The sequence below is a fragment of the Lepidothrix coronata genome, unplaced genomic scaffold (genome assembly GCF_001604755.1).
Source record: "Lepidothrix coronata isolate B3197 unplaced genomic scaffold, Lepidothrix_coronata-1.0 Scaffold93, whole genome shotgun sequence".
Classification (NCBI taxonomy): Eukaryota; Metazoa; Chordata; class Aves; order Passeriformes; family Pipridae; genus Lepidothrix; species Lepidothrix coronata.
The window spans coordinates 1,910,893-1,926,251 of record NW_016690273.1 but is presented as its reverse complement, the minus strand read 5'-3'; the positions used below and the strand labels follow the sequence as shown (position 1 = coordinate 1,926,251).

The following is a 15,359-nucleotide window of genomic DNA, read 5'->3' as shown; positions in this document are numbered from 1 at the left end:
ACAGAGATCCCAAGCTCCTGATCTGGAAGCTGCAGTCGGGAGGTTTCTCCTGTCTCTCATGGCACAGCCATAAGAGTGTCTCCACTTTTCTCGCTCCTTTCCTACTAACTTACTGCTTTTATTACCAAACCAAACACTGAACAGCAGCCAGGAGAGATCCAGGGCCTTGGAACATCAAGGATCACCTTAGGGGAGGTGTGAGGGAGAAGGGGGGAAAGAGGGATTGTTTTCCTTGCTTAGATGGATCAGTGCTGATGAAAACACTGGAGAACATGTGGTGCTGAATGGATCCAGGGCAGGAGCACTGCCCTTGGTTTGGTTAATTGTTTTCCTTTGCTCAGAAGCCTTGGCACAATCCTCTCTCCAGAGCAGCAGGAGAAGAGGGAGTCTGGTCCCAGTCCAGCACTGCATCCATGGAAGGAGAAGAACAGCCTAGAGTAATGACCAGTGCTTGTATTACACATGAAAATCAAACCAAATAAACACTGAAATGGACTTTATTGAGCTGCAGCACAGAGGAGTTCAGGGAGCAGAGGGGGAAGGTCACTGTTACTCAGGCACGAGGGCATTTTTCAGGAGCGTTTTTATCTCGGGGCTGAGGCTCTTGGGGAAGCAGATGTTGAAGTAGATGAGGAGATCCCCCTTCTGCTGGGGGTCCTGGGGCAGTGGCATTCCCTCCCCAGGAACCACCTTGCAGTACCTGGGGCTGCCAAGCAAAGGAAGGGGCTGAGAGGAGCCCCGGGATGATCCCCAACACCGGGACCCCCAGCCCCACCTGCAGAGCCCCAGGGGCTGTCTTAGGTCAAGTTCAACCAGAGACTTTTCCTCCTCTTTCGGGCTCCACCATCCACCCTCTTCTCCCTCTTGACTCCCATCCACCCAAAAACGGCCCCAGACCAGAAGAGTCACCCCCTGTGGGCATCATCCTCCTCCTCCAGCCCCAGAACTGCTGGGAAAGGCTTTGGAGGTTCCTCGGAGTGCCCACTCACCTCCGTGCTCACCAGGATCCATGGAAAAGCCCCATTTCCCCACGGCACTTACTCCACAATGTCGTTGATGGGGATGTTGAGCAGCCTCCCATCCAGTGTCCACACATCCAGGGTGCATCCAGTCAGTGCCTACGGGGCATGGAGCAGCACTGGGAGCTGCTCCTGCAGCCCCAGGGGCCAGAGGTGGAGCTCCATCCCTTCCCTCGGCTCTTTACCTTTCCCAGCGGGATTGAGGCGACATAAATGAGGTTGTTGTCAACTCTTTTAAACCTTGAGTGAAGCTTCTCTTGGACAACAAAGATGATGTCAGCTGGAATGACGTTGGGCCCCTAAAATTGAGGGGAATAAAGAGATCATGGAATCATGGAATCACAGGGTGGGTTGGGAGGGATAATAAAGCTCATCCAATTCCACCTGCCTTCCACAGACCCTCCACACTTTCCACTAGACCAGGTTGCTCCAAGCCCCATCCAACCTGGCCTTGAAAACCTGGAAATGATTTTACACAGGGAAAGCTGACACAAATTCCTGATCTTTTGCTGCCGCTTTCAGCTGGAGAAGGGAAAGGTATTTTCTTTCTTTAAGGAAAAAAGGAATCTTTTCTCAGACTTCTGCTCAGCCAAGGGAAATCAAACTGGGCTTCCCAAGTGCCAGGCAGGAAACCACCCCTTCCAATTATTGCTTTTTATCTGAGGAAAATCCAGGCAGGAATGGCTCCTCAGAGTGTTTCCAAACACAGGAATGCTGGAATTGCTCCACTGGTTGTGCTGCCAAGTGCCCTCAACAATGGGAAACCAGAACTTCATGTCACGGGAGAACTTCTTTCCGTGGAGGGTGAGGTTGCTTCCAGCCCTAAGAACTCTGGGATCCTGGGATTACCTGGTCTCCTTCCTTCTCAAAGGTGATCCTGGTGCCGCGCTTCCATCCCGGCTGCACGTCGATGGTCAGGATCTTATCCCTGATGGTGCTGGTTTGGCCATCCTCGTTCATCACCTGGGCAGGACACCAAAGAGGGAGGGTCAGGACTGCTCCAATCCCCTGGCACAAGCCAGCAGAGAACAGGGAAAGGATGGATTGTACTTCGTGGTGGGTCCAAATCAGAACTGTGGGATCACTAAGGTTGGAAAAGCCCTCTGAGACCATCGAGTCCAACCATCCCCAGCACTGCCAAGGCCACCACTAACCCCTGTCCCCGAGTGCCACATCCACACATCCTCCAGGAATGGGGACTCCAGCACTGCCCACAGCCCATTCCCATGTCACCCTTTCAGGGAAGGAATTTTCCCCAGTATCCAATCTAAACCACCCCTGGCACAACCTGAGGCCATTTCCTCTTGTCCTAGAACAGGAGAAACTCAGGGCTGGATCCAGGAGACAAAGGGCACAAAGGGGATGAAAATGGAATTGTGGGAGCCCAGAACACACCAAGCTCCTTCTCCACCCACCTCCAAAATCAGCCCTTGCTTCCCACCAGCTCCTGCATCACCTCCCATGCTGAATTCCCTTTGCCAAGCCAGGAGAGGAGGACACTGGTTCAGCTCCTGCTGGGTTTGGTGCCAATCCCTCCCTGCGGCACAGCCCCAAATCCCTCAACATCCCACATGGAGAGAGGGGACAGCCCATTCCAAAATCCAGCTCCATGGCCCTACCCTGCGGGAGATCTTGATTTTCTTGGTGCAGCCATGGAACAGATCCTCGAGGGACACGTAGAGGTCCCGGACGACAGGGGGGTCCTGCCGGAGCGCCCCCCGGCCCCGGGGCCCCCCGAAGGGCAGGAGCACCTCCGAGCCATCCTCGGCAAAGAATTCTGCAGGAGGGAGCACAGGGATGGCCCCTCCCTCAGGTCAGAGCCTAAGGGGTCTTCACCTCCCTTCTTCTCCCACCCCAAACCACATGAAGTGGTTTTTTTCCAGGAGTGTTTCCGCCTTACTCATGTTTATGGCAGCCTTGTCCCCCTAATCCCTCTTTTTGGTGGGAATCCTCCCAGGAAAGGTCGCAGGAGCAGCTAGGGAGAGCTGACAGCCTGAACATGCACCTCCAGCCCTCTCTCCCACCCACGGCTGGGGGAAGTCAGGATCTAAACTCCAGTTACCAGAGGGATCCCAGAGCAGTTGGGCAGGGAAACATCCCTGGAAAGCTTAAAGCTCCAAGCATGGAATCACAGCAGCTATGGATGGAGTCTGAGCCACCCGCCTCAGAATCCCCCATCCTACCTGCAAAGGGGTTGTCCCCACCAAAGAACTCCTTGAAGGTTTTCTCGGGGTTGTTGTGGAACACATATCCCACGCTCCAGGGGTTGTCACTGGCCAGCTCCAGGGGGATGCCACCCTTGAGCCCCTCTTCTCCAAACTTGTCGTAGATGCCCTTCTTCATGGCTTAGGGAACAAGGAGGGGTTGGGAATAGGGGAGAGCCTCAGCCTGAGATCCGGGATTTGCTTGGGTGGAGGCGGCATAAGGGGGTTCCCAGCGATGGGTGGGATGGATGTTGGAGCGTGTGCCAGGTCCCAGCTGGGCCGTGGGTCACACAGCTGGTGGCACCTCCCTGGGGTGCCAGGAACCAGGGATTCACACCCACTTCCAGCCCCTCCTGCCCCTAAAATCCGTGGAAGGGAACCCCCCTCCCCACTTACGGTCGCTGAGCACATCGTAGGCCTCTGCCAGCTGCCGGAACCTCGAGGGCCCCCAGGGCTCCTTGCATTTTAGGGGGTGGTACTGCAGGGCCAGCCTCCGATAGCTGCGGATCGTGGGATGGCTTAGGTAGGGAAGGACCTTAAGGATCATCTCATCCCACCCCTGCTGTGGGCAGGGACACCTTCCACTAGCCCAGGTTGCTCCAACCTGGCCTTGGACACTTCCAGGGATCCAGAGGCAGCCACAGCTTCTCTGGGCAACCTGGGCCAGGGCCTCCCCACTCTCCCAGCCAAGAATTCCTTCCCAATATCCCATCTAACACTGTACTTTGTCTATGTGAAGCCATTCTCCCTTGTCCTGTCCCTCCATCCCTTGTCCCCAGTCCCTCTCCAGCTCTCCTGGAGCCCCTTCAGGCCCTGCAAGGGGCTCTCAGGTGTCCCTGGAGCCTTCTCTTCTCCAGGTGAACCCCCCCAGCTCTCCCAGCCTGGCTCCAGAGCAGAGGGGCTCCAGCCCTCATTGCCCTCTGGACTCTCTGTAGGGGACAGCAGAGACCCCATCCTCATATCCAGCCCTTCCCAGCCCTCTCAGACCGTTCACCCCCGCCCCAGTCCCGCTGTGGGGCACACGGGGAGGCCAAGTGCAGCCACCCACGAGGTCGCCCCCGCTCCCACCGCTCCCCCCGGGCCCCCAGAACTCCCCCGGTCCCGGGGGTCCCTCACGCCTTCTTGATGTCGTCGGCGGTAACCCCGCGGTCCAGCTCCAACACGGCGTAGTAGTCCACGCCCATGGCGTCCCGTTGCTATGGCGAACGCGGCACTTCCTGTTCGCGCCGCGCGCGGCATCACGGGAGTTGTAGTTCTCCCGTCACTTCCGCACTCTGACCCCCCATCCCTCCCCTCCTCTCTTTTTTCTTATAAACCTCCCAAATTTCCTTGGGAAATTCCTTTCCCACACCGGTGTTATCAAAGCAGCCGCTTTATTTCACTCCATATTGTGACACAGTCACTTTCAGCACCCCCCCACCCCCCATTTATTTATTTCCCCCCCTACAAACAGCACTTTTTCAGCACTGAAAAAAAAAAACCAAAACAACTCCATTGCAACACAACATCATCTCTACATTAAAATTTGATCCCAGTTGTGTTGAAGGCAGAAATATGATCAGCCACCAAAACACTCTGTCACCACAAGAGCCTCAAATTGTGCATACACATCCCAGGAAAATCAGCTTGGAAGAGCCATCCTGACACATTTCCTCACTATTTGGTCCCTTCAAACACTTAAAGGTCAGAAAGTTGGTATCTCCTCACTATCCCGTCTCTGCAGCACGTGTAAATCTCCTTCTCCCAAGAAGCCACCTGGGGAAGAGGGGGAAAAAAAAGCAGTTTTTACACAGGAAGTGACACTTCCACATAAAATCCTACTTTTTCCCTCAGGATCTTTCCAGAATCCTTAATCCACACTTTTTATAGAAACACAGCCCTGCCAGAGCCACTCCAACTCCACAGTTCTGCTCCTGAAGCCAGGGAATACCACAGAGGATTTGTTTATGCAAAACATTGGGAATATTCAGGAGGAAAATCTAAAGATAAGCTCAAAAAGTCAACTGTGTGAAGGAACTTGCTGAGGGAAAAGGCAGTTTTCCCTCTTCCAGGCTCTCCTCAGGGATACTCCATACTCCTTACCTTGTACATGGGGTCGCAGTCGGCCTCGGTGAGATCCAGGACATAATCCAGGTCTTGCTGGAGGATGAAGCAGGTGCCATCCCCTGGAAGGGAGCGACATCAGTTAATTAGGGAGATGAGCAGTTAATTACAGACAGAAATTCCAGCGGGAAAAGGCTCCGATGGGTGAGATGCACCTTGGAGGCCCCGTTTTGGAGGGACACAAGGCAAAGGGGCAAGAGGACAATTCCCAAAGAGCACAGAGTTCCTTGATTCCACTACAGGATTTCTCCCAAAACAGCACTGGAATTACCTTGGCTGGCAATGAATCCATCTTGGTATGGGAGCAGAGAAAGCACCGGCGCTCCCGACCTGTGGATGACCTGGATCGGAGCGCTGGAAAAAAGAGCAGAAACAAGGGATGAGGATTATTTCCAGAGAAGCTGTCGCCGAGAGAAGTGTCCAAGGCCGGGTTGGATGGGGCTTGGAGCAACCTGGGATAGTGAGAGGTGTCCCTGCCCATGGCAGGGGGGTGGAATGGGATGAGCATTAAGGTCCCTTCCAACCCAAACCATTCCATGATTCTCTTCAGGGAACACCAATAAAACTCCACAGCTCAGCTCCAGTCCTACACTGGAATAAGGATCAGGATCCTTCAAAGACTCTCAGGTGAAGGAAAGGAAGGGGCTGTGCTTTTTTTTCTGGGGGGGTGATATTGATGTTAAGAAGTTTTCTGCTCAACTTATCTACATTTATTGTGTACTTGGATTATATATATATGTATAGATATATAAAATAATACGGATGTTTATATAACATAATATGCACAGTATATTAACATAACTAATAATTATATAACTATAATATTGATTATAAATAATATAATAAACAATAATATAGAATTAACAATAAAAGTAATAAAAATAATTATAATTATTATATAGTATACAGAATTATTCTATATAAAGAAAATACAGAATATATATAGAATATAAACTAATATTATGTATATACTATCTATTATGTATATAATATACACAATATATATCACTATAATTATTTATAATATAGTTATATTATTAATATGTTATATATAATTATATTATTATAATGAATAATCCCATAGATATTAAAAAAGCAATAATCTGCAAGGTAAGGCTATGCCAAGAGGACCCTTTGTCATGGCTCAAGATGGAAAAGCTTTTCGGAAACTAAGGAATCTGCCTGGAACCTGTAGCCTTTTAGGAGGCACCTTCCAGAGAACATCCCATTGGATCACCCACCTGAGCAGCAGGAACCTCTCCAGTGCTTCCCAAGAGAAAAAACTGGCTGCCAGAGGCTCTGGAGCTTCTGGTGCCACGGGACGCACCCCTTGGAAGTGGCACTGCCTGCCAGCCCCCTCCATCCAGCTCTTTTCCCACCAAACCCTGGTTGTTTAAAGCCTTGCAGCCCCAGGCACTCACTCACTTTGTGTTCCTCACATCCAGCTGGTAGATGTTCCCATCCTGAGTCCCTGCCAGGATATAGGTGCTCGAGAGGAACGTGCAGCAGTTGAAGGCGTCAGATCCCACAAAGAGGAACACCTGGAAATTTGGGAACGAACCGAGTGTGAACCTCAGTGGAAAATGGAGCTGGGATAACACTGACCATTTTACCTGTCTAGGTTTATCCTGGCTCAATTCCTCATCCCAATGCTCTGGCAATCCCAGATCCTTACCGGCTGCCTGCTCTGCAGTCCCACTCCCTGAAGCTTCTTGTCCTCCCGGGCCAGCAGCAGGATCTTCCCTTCTGTCCCGATCTCACGCTCACCTGGCAAAAGGACAACAGGTCATTCCAGCAACAGATCCTGATGGGATCAAATCCTGAGAGTTTGGATCACTGCCACTGAACTTGGGGCAACATTCCCCCAGATCCCAAGACACCAGGAAGGCCGGTAATTGAGCAGAGCTCAGTTTAATCCCCCAGACTGCTCGATAAGGCTCAAATGGCTGCCCAGGACTGGAGTGCTCTGCTCCCTTCCCAAGGGATTCCTGGTGACAAACCTCAGCAGTTTGGGACAGGGAAGTGAAGGGGAATTTTCAGAGAAAGAGGCTTACTGGGAGGATTTTCGGGCGTGCCCAGGTTCAGGGAGTCATCGGCAGTGCCCACGGCGATGCCGTTCACGGGGGAGCCACAGTCGGCAATGACACCCAGACAGGCGGATTTCCCGCAGTCCCAGAGCCGGGCAGTGCCATCCCTGGAGCAGGACAGGACATTCCTGCCTCGATCCACAATGGCAGTGTCCAAAATCCCTGCATGGAAGCAAAGGCCGTGTTCAGACACACACAAAAAGCACCTCATTTCCCAAGCCGAACCCAACGCCCCAAGCCACTGTTCCCAGTGACACCAGTCACACACAGGCAAGTTGTGCCTCTAGGAAAAGGTGCCTGTGGAAGGAAGCAGCTCCTAGAAAACCTTACAGCGTGGGAGCCACCACTTGGCACAAAGGGAAGACATTATCCATCAAATGATCAGCAACACCTCACTTCAGACTGAGCTGACACTGCACAAAATTAATTTGGGCAGAAAACAGCCTGGCCTGGCACTCTTAAATGTTCCCAAGTTCATCCCTGGATAATCCCCAAAGCAGCATCCCTGTTATCCAGCTACAGCAACACCCAAAGAGCAGCTTGTGCAGGTGCTAAGATCCCCTAACTACTTTATTTTACTGTGGGCTGTCAAATCTGAATGTGAAAAATGACACAGTGGTTTTTTAGCAGGGAACAGTCAGATGGTCAGGAGATTTAATTTGACACTTTCCTTACAGAAAGAGTCATTAAACTTGACAAGGATAAGCCAAGCAGAGTGACTGCAGCAGCTTGGGCTGGAGGTATAGGCAGGGAATAAAGTCACCCTGAGAGCCACGGCCAAGGCACTGTCCCAACACTGCCACGGTTTGGGTACAGGACACCTGTGCCAAAGCCTTTTGAATCCACACAAAGGGATTATGGAATTGGAAGGGACCTCAAAAACATTCTAGTTCCAGTCACCAAATTGCATCAGGACGATGCCAGGTTCAGTGTAAGATGGGTTTTTGAGTTAATCAAGTTTAGGGGTTTATTAATCTCTCAGTCAAGCCCGGCACCTTGTGAGACAGAAAACCAGAGCCTGCCCAGAGCAGTTGGTTGCTCAGGGAACAGATAATTTTGGGCAGTGTTTTGGGCATCTGATGCCACATCCACACCTCACTTGGACTTGCTCAGGATAACCCAAGTGCTCCAGTTGCCATTCCTTGGGAAGGAACCACCTGCCACAAGCAGATCGTGGCCACTGTGCTCTGGGCCAGGTGTAAACAGGAGCAGAACAGGTGCCTGCCTAAGCACTGGGCCTAAATCCTAAACCCTCCCAGTGGAGGGTCTTGGAAACCAAATCTTCTTTCCAGAGATTACTTGAGTATCCTCCCAGCTGCTCTTGTCCTGCTTTACTCCCTTTAACCAGCACAGGGAGCTGCAAGTCCATAATAATAAACTGCTGTATGGTTTTCTGGGCAAGGAAAAAACCAAACAAAAACCAAAAGGAAGAGGCCCTGGCGCTACTGAAGGTGAGCAGGATAACCTGAGAGCAAGCAGGAGGCATTCCCAGAGCAAGCAGCAAAGCTCCTGGAAGCAGGATGGAGCTCTGGAGAGCTGAGACTGCCCTGGAGGAACAGAATCCCTGTGCCTCCATCTCTGGAGTAACAGCCTGCTGTATTGCACCCTCCCTCTTTTTAAATTAATTAAGAAAAAACAGGTTGGAGAGAGAAACAAGTTTCTTCTACTACAAAGAACTCCCAACCTTTTTATTCAAGTTCTGGGAGCTTAAAAAAGGTACTGGTGACTGAACATCACCCCTGGGGTGCAAGGCAAGTTCACACTCAGGAGATGAAGCATTTTAAAGGCTCTGTACCTCCTTTGTGACCTTTAAATGTCACTACACAGCTGGCATCCTCTGCTGACCAGATCTTTAGCTGGGCATCCATTCCCCCACTCAGCACCACGAGGCCAGATGGGAAAAACCTGCAACAATTCACATCATACACATGGCCTTCCAATAGTCTCTGGAAAAACAAAGAACTGTGTGCTAGTTCCATTGTCATCACCTTCATGCCAAGCAATCTTGGAGCTGTGACACTGGAAAACTTGGAATTCCCACATGGGCAAGAGGATTAAGCTCAAATCCTTGGGGTTTGTGTTGCTGGAATGGGTTTGTCTGAATTTGAGGTGAAGAGGTGATACTTCGGGCTTCCCTCTACCACTGGAGCAGCTAATTATGTAGCAAAGGACACTAAACTTGCTTCTAATTACAGGTTAAATGTCTTTATCCTCTGCCAAACAAGGAGCTGAAGGTCAAGTTCCACAAGAAGCACCTTCACTGAGCAGGCTGATAAGACAGGATGTGGTTAATCCAGCACAGAAACATTTTTTAAAAACTTCCTTTTTAATGTCTTCTTTTACAATTTCTTTAATAATCTATAATCTTCTTTAATAATTTCTTTTTTAATAATCTTCTCTACTGCAGAACAAATTCAGTGCTTGTACCACAGCTGCTGCACCCTCCCTGTTATTCCTAAGCTGTTCCATTTTTGCCCTGGGACTCTGGATTGCTAAGCAACATTTCCCCTTGGGAGAAGACACCCTTCCCAACAGATTTGACTTAAAGCCTCCAAGATGGGAAATCTCAATCAGCTTTTCATTCAAAAGCCAGATTTTTCCCAGGGTGTGAACAGCCTGACCAAAGTCAGGGCCAAAGGACCTCAGCAATGTCCCACCCAACACGAAACATCAAATTCAGATGCTCTTACTCTTATTTCTCCGTTGGCAGCCTGCCAGATTTTCATGGTCCCATCTGTGCTGGTGGATACACCAAGTCCTCCACCGCTGGAAATGTCAAGACAGGTGATCTGCAGGAGGGGAAAAGCACCAAAAATTAGCTTTATAGAGCTATTTCCGCTCAGGAGACTAATTCTGTACTGGGGGAGACGTGCTAAGTACATCATTGTACAGTTCTAGGTGATAACACCTGAATATTGAAACAAGGACCTCATAGGCTTGGACATTGAGGGGCTGGAGCGCGTCCAGGGAAGGGAACAGAGCTGGGGAAGGGGCTGGAGCACCAGGAGCAGCTGAGGGAGCTGGGGGGGCTCAGCCTGAAGAAAAGGAGGCTCAGGGGGGACCTTCTGGCTCTGCAACTCCCTGACAGGAGGGGGGAGCCGGGGGGGGGGTCGAGCGCTGCTCCCAGGGAAAAGGGACAGGAGGAGAGGGAACAGCCTCCATCTGTGCCAGGGGAGGGTCAGGTTGGACATCAGGAGGAACTTCTTGCTGGAAAGGGTGGTCAGGCCTTGGCAGGGGCTGCCCAGGGAGGTTTGGAGTCCTCACTCCTGGAGGTGTCCAAGGAAGGACTGGACGTGGCACTCAGTGCTCTGGGCTGGGGGACAAGGTGAGCATCCAGCACAGGGTGGACTCGATGATCTCGGAGGTCTTTTCCAACCTTAAGGATTCTGTGATTCCGGTAATTGCATTTGCACTGCAGTTTTTTAATTGCGTTCGCAGTTCGTGCATTGGGAGAAAACGCTGCAGCGGTGAAATCCCAGGCAGGAACAAGAAATGCGGATGACCATTGGAAGGGAAGGTTCCAGTCATGACAGGGTTAACTTTTCCGGCGGTAGGAGGGGCAAGGCCAGGATGGAATGCGATCCCGTCCCTCCATGCGCGGGCGGGACAAACAGGAAACGCGGGAAAACGCGTTTCCTCCTTCCCGGCCGCATCCCGCGTGTTCGCTCCTCGTTCCATCCATTGCTGTTCCCAGTGAGTTGTTCTTATCTCAACCCCCGTCCTTTGCCTTTTGGGCCTCCAATTCCCCTCTCCAGCCACCGGCTGGAATTCGGGAATTCCATTCCTAAACCCTCCCAGCCTAATTCGGGGGCAGGAAGGGTTGGGATAGGACAGATCTGCCCGCAGCAGGGTCGGGGACGATTCGGATCCCAGCATTGGCCGTATTAGGAACTGGCAATGGATACAGGGTGGCTGCACCTGTACCTGTGCGTTATGCTCTTTAGCCCTTATTATAAACACCCGCTCGAGCCCATCCTGAAGTACTATCCCAGGGCAAAGAAAGGACTCATCGCTGTTTTGGTGCTGTTCCTTGCGATAGTAATTTGTGACGTGACGCTCTGTGTTCGCCAGTCCATGAATAAACCTGCCCAGTCCGCGGGGAGAACAGGGAAGGGCTATTTTCTCCAGCTTTTCCACTGCTATTACTCCTTCAGGACGTACACAAGAGCTTTTGAATTGCCTTTCAGTGTTATGCAAAGCATCCTCATTTTGCTGTGTCTGCCGAGTTTCCTCGGCACGGTCTACTACATGCTTAGAGGCGTGGTCCGCACCGTGTTTAGAGAGATAAGAGGATTTTTTAGCAGGGCCTTCCCGGCACTTGTCCCCAGGGTGTGTAATCAGGAGTGGCAGGGAAGGTGGGAGAAAATTGGCCAGCTTTTGGAGGACTATTTTCCTTCGATGCTTTGGAAGTTCACCCCTGAAGAACTACAGGACCCTGATAAAATGGCAGAATACTTGAAAGAAACATGCCGTGACAATTGCAGAGAGGAGCGACTTATTGCCCTGTGCTGGGCCCTGGCCAGTGCTTACCGGGCACTGCTGGATGCCAGGCAGCTCCCCTGGGGGCAAGAGAGAACAACTATCAGTGTGGCCACGCAAACTCCGGCTCTACCGAAGAAATCCAAGAGCAAATCAGTGGCCACTCAAACTGCAGCTGAACCCCTGCCAGAAGCAGTTGTCCCTGCCCCAAAGAAATCCAAGAGCAAATCAGTTCCCCTGGTGAGGGATGAAGAGGAAACGGGGTCCTCAGAAGAAGAGGAGGCAGGGGCAGCGCTGAGCCTGCAATGCCCTTGCCTGGATAGGCTGCGCCATATCCGGAAGTATTTCCGGCGCCAGCTGAACGAGTCAGTGCTGGCCTGGCTGGCGCGGTGCTGGGCCTTCGGGGCACAGGATATAATACTGGATGGCAGAGAAGCCAGGCAGCTGGGATGCCTGGCCTGGAAAGTGCACATTGACAAGGGGATCGGGAAGACGGCAGAACCTCTCAGCCTCTGGAAGAGGCTCCTGTCCAGCGTGAAGGAATGGTGTCCTGCCAAGAATGATCTGTTTGTGCCCAGGAACACATGGAGGTACCTGAGGGAAGGTGTCCAGTACCTGAGGGAATTGGCTGTGCTGCAGGTGCTCTACGAGGGGACTGTGAGGGAGGAGTTCCCCCTGGATCCAGGGAAAGCCTTCTGTACGTTCTACACGTGGCACAGGCTCCGAGAAAGCGCTCCACGGCCTTACTCCAAGACATTCCCAACCATCGGATGGAGCGCGCGGCTCACGGTGAACAGACTGGCCGCCCGTCTCTGCCAGTACGATGAAGAGCTCTCTCGCCTCGCAGGGGTTAAGTTCTTTCCTTGGTTCAAGGACCGTGATTATTATCCCTGCAGAGTATGCCATGTGACGCTAGGCAAAGACAGGTGTGAACTGGAATGTGGGCATGAATTCCACAGGGAATGCATCAGAACGGCGGTCTTGGCGGTCTCGCAGCCTTGCGGCATCTGCCCCATCTGCCGCAGCCCTGCTATCCTTGCTGAAGACATCCCTGAGCTTCCTGGATGGAACAGCTCCAGCAAATTCAAAGTCAGAGTTTTCATTACAGGAGAGCTTTAGAGGAGCTCCCGAAGAAAAGTGTTGGAAGAGAGCGAGGTCTCAAAGAATGGACTGGATTGGTTTCGTAAGGCTCAGAAATCCAGGGAAAAAATGGGAATGAGACCCATGTTTGTGTGTGTAGATGTAGCTGGGAGGGGTAGGATCCGGGCATGATGCAGATGGGTTACAATAAGGGGTGGGAATGTCCTGGTTTCGCCCAGGACAGGGTTCAATTTTACAGGGATCCCAGGGATATTCAGGTGGCACACTGTGAGCGTTCCCATGTGGATTGTTCCCTGGCCTGTACACTGTTAATTGGTATTTTTGTTTCTGTTTGTTTCCTTATTCCACTGCTGTTCCCAGTAAATTGTTCATCGTTCTTATCTAAATCCCTGATCTTTTGTGCCTCCAATTCCCCTCTCCATCCACTGGGAACACTACATTGGGGAATACCCTTCCTAAACCACGACAAGATCACAGTTCCATGTCCATTCCAACCCCACACACACCAATCCACGCTCCAGTTCCCCCCCCAGCACGAGGACACCATGGTCAGGGATGTGTTGTGAAGAGTTCCCAGCCACCCCCAGGGATTCCCCTCCCACCTCACAGGATACTCACACTTTTCTGATGAATCCTAGAAAAAGTTGTGTACGGGGCCAGGAACTTTGTGGACACATTTTCGTGAGGACAAGAAATGAGAATGCTTTTCTAAGGGAGGAAAGAGAGGGGAAAAAAAGGAATTAGAGGTGCTGTTGATCCTGCTGAGGAAGAGCTGTGACCTGGAGCCAGCTAGGGGATCCCAGAGCCTGGAAACCCATGGAAAGGTCAGTGCTGGGCTGCATTCCAAGGATGCAGGTGGGAAGGGACACAGAGCCCCATCCCTGTGGGATGTCCTGGAGCAGCCCCAGGGCTGTGCCCAGAGGAAGGTTAGGATGGCTGGACAGGACCCTGCAGGGTGACAGCTTTGGGCTGTCAGTGTGTCCCCTCTTTGTGTCACACACCTCCCCCCCCCAGCCCTGGCACCTTGGTGACTTCCTGAACCAGGAATCCCTCGGAGGCCGCGATGTCTGGGATGCCCTCGGAGCTGAGCCCACGGCGGGTGACGCTGCCATACAGGGTGGGCTTCCCTGGGGGAAAAGGGGCAGCCCTGAGACCCCACAGCACAGAGACCCCCAAGGCACAGAGACCCTCAGCCCACCCTCCCTGACCCACAGGGACCCCAAACACCCCCAACCCTTCCTAAGCCACAGGGACCCCAAACAACTCCAATCTCTCCTACCTCACACAGACCCTAAACACCACCAACCCTTCCTAATTCAGGGGGATCCCCCCCATAGTCCCCTTCCCCTCCTAACCCACAGGGACCCCAAAACGACCCCATTAATGACAGGACCCCACCTCCTCTTAAACCACAGAGAACCCCCAACCACCTGCATCCACTCCTCACCCAGAGGATCCCCAAGTGCTCCCACCTCCCCCAACCCACAGGGACCCAAAATTCCCCCAGCCCCTCCTAACCCCCAGGGATCCCAATAATCTTCACCCTCTCTTAAAACCACAGCGACTCCCCCAACTGCCCCCACCCCCTTCTGCACCACAGGGCTCCCCAACCCCCCGTCACCCCCAAGGCCCCCTGAACCCCGGGGGACCCCCCGGCCACTCACCGGGGCAGCGGCAGCTCAGCCAGGCCTCGCCCTCGTCCCTGCTGCGGAGAGAAGGAGCGGCCGTAAGCGGGACAGGGAACAGGGGCAGGAACAGGGACAGGGACCAGGGAACAAGAACAGGGACCAGGGATAAGGACAGGGGCCGGGACCAGGGCCGCGACCAGGGCCAGGAGTCGGGACCAGGGACCAGGACTGGGGCAGGGAACAGGGACAGGGAACGGGAACAGGGATCGGGGAAGGGAACGGGGAGAGCGAACAGGAACAGGGACCGGCGCAGGGGCAAGGAACAGAGACAGGAGCCGGGACAAGGGCAGGGACCAGGGAGAGGAGCCGGGACAGGGAACAGGGGCAAGTACCAGGGGCCGCGAACAGGGAGTGGGACAGGGGCAGGGACAGGAGCCCGGGGCAGGGACAAGGCCAGGGACAGGGACAGGCCCCGCTGGCACCTGAGCGCGCGGCTCCAGTCGCTCTGGATCCGGAGGGCCGCCATCGCCGCGGGGACACCGCCCCGTCCGCGGGGACACCTCCCCTTCCTCGGGGACACCGGCACCGCCCCTTCCTCGGGGACACCGGCACCGCCCCGTCCGCGGGGACACCGCCCCTTCCTCGGGGACACCGGCACCGCCCCTTCCTCGGGGACACCGGCACCGCCCCGTCCGTGGGGACACCGCCCCTGCTTCGGGGACACCTTCCCTGCCGCGG

The 15,359-nt window shown here is 53.2% G+C and overlaps 2 protein-coding genes across 4 annotated transcripts; both read right to left on the bottom strand.

Moving 5' to 3' along the window:
• Window positions 1–489: 489 nt before the first annotated feature.
• Window positions 490–4,450, bottom strand: DNAJB13 (DnaJ heat shock protein family (Hsp40) member B13). Its single transcript, XM_017821886.1, has 8 exons — window positions 4,340–4,450; window positions 3,620–3,723; window positions 3,203–3,364; window positions 2,639–2,796; window positions 1,869–1,982; window positions 1,205–1,318; window positions 1,042–1,118; window positions 490–706 (listed from the first exon to the last, which is right to left on the bottom strand). Exons 1-8 carry the CDS (start codon window positions 4,405–4,407, stop codon window positions 550–552), a joined length of 954 nt encoding a protein of 317 aa, XP_017677375.1. The 5' UTR covers window positions 4,408–4,450; the 3' UTR covers window positions 490–549.
• A 129-nt stretch (window positions 4,451–4,579) lies between these two features.
• Window positions 4,580–15,355, bottom strand: PAAF1 (proteasomal ATPase associated factor 1). 3 transcript variants are annotated; one of them, XM_017821944.1, is made up of 13 exons: window positions 15,282–15,355; window positions 15,104–15,229; window positions 14,658–14,698; window positions 14,017–14,120; window positions 13,612–13,701; window positions 10,104–10,202; window positions 9,209–9,359; window positions 7,381–7,575; window positions 7,002–7,093; window positions 6,752–6,867; window positions 5,598–5,680; window positions 5,306–5,388; window positions 4,580–4,978 (listed from the first exon to the last, which is right to left on the bottom strand). In XM_017821944.1, exons 2-13 carry the CDS (start codon window positions 15,145–15,147, stop codon window positions 4,901–4,903), a joined length of 1,176 nt encoding a protein of 391 aa, XP_017677433.1. In that variant the 5' UTR covers window positions 15,148–15,229; window positions 15,282–15,355; the 3' UTR covers window positions 4,580–4,900. The 3 variants fall into 3 exon arrangements, with proteins under 3 accessions (XP_017677433.1, XP_017677431.1, XP_017677432.1); XM_017821942.1 differs by lacking the exon at window positions 15,282–15,355 and having other exon boundaries at window positions 14,658–14,695; window positions 15,104–15,219; XM_017821943.1 differs by lacking the exons at window positions 14,017–14,120; window positions 15,282–15,355 and having other exon boundaries at window positions 15,104–15,141.
• Between the last annotated feature and the right edge of the window lie 4 nt (window positions 15,356–15,359).

Bases quoted from the DNA above. Each gene is read 5' to 3' on its own strand.
- DNAJB13 (XM_017821886.1), bottom strand. From the start codon at position 4,407: ATGGGCGTGGACTACTACGCCGTGTTGGAGCTGGACCGCGGGGTTACC. The intron at 1,983-2,638 runs GTAGGGCCATGG...TGTCCTGCCCAG, and splicing joins AAATCAAGATCTCCCGCAGG to GTGATGAACGAGGATGGCCA. The intron at 1,319-1,868 runs GTAATCCCAGGA...CCTCAATTTTAG, and splicing joins TTGAGAAGGAAGGAGACCAG to GGGCCCAACGTCATTCCAGC.
- PAAF1 (XM_017821944.1), bottom strand. From the start codon at position 15,147: ATGGCGGCCCTCCGGATCCAGAGCGACTGGAGCCGCGCGCTCAG. The intron at 10,203-13,611 runs GTGAGTATCCTG...CCCCTCCTGCAG, and splicing joins CTAGGATTCATCAGAAAAGT to ATCACCTGTCTTGACATTTC. The intron at 7,094-7,380 runs GTAAGCCTCTTT...TCCTTTTGCCAG, and splicing joins CACGCCCGAAAATCCTCCCA to GTGAGCGTGAGATCGGGACA.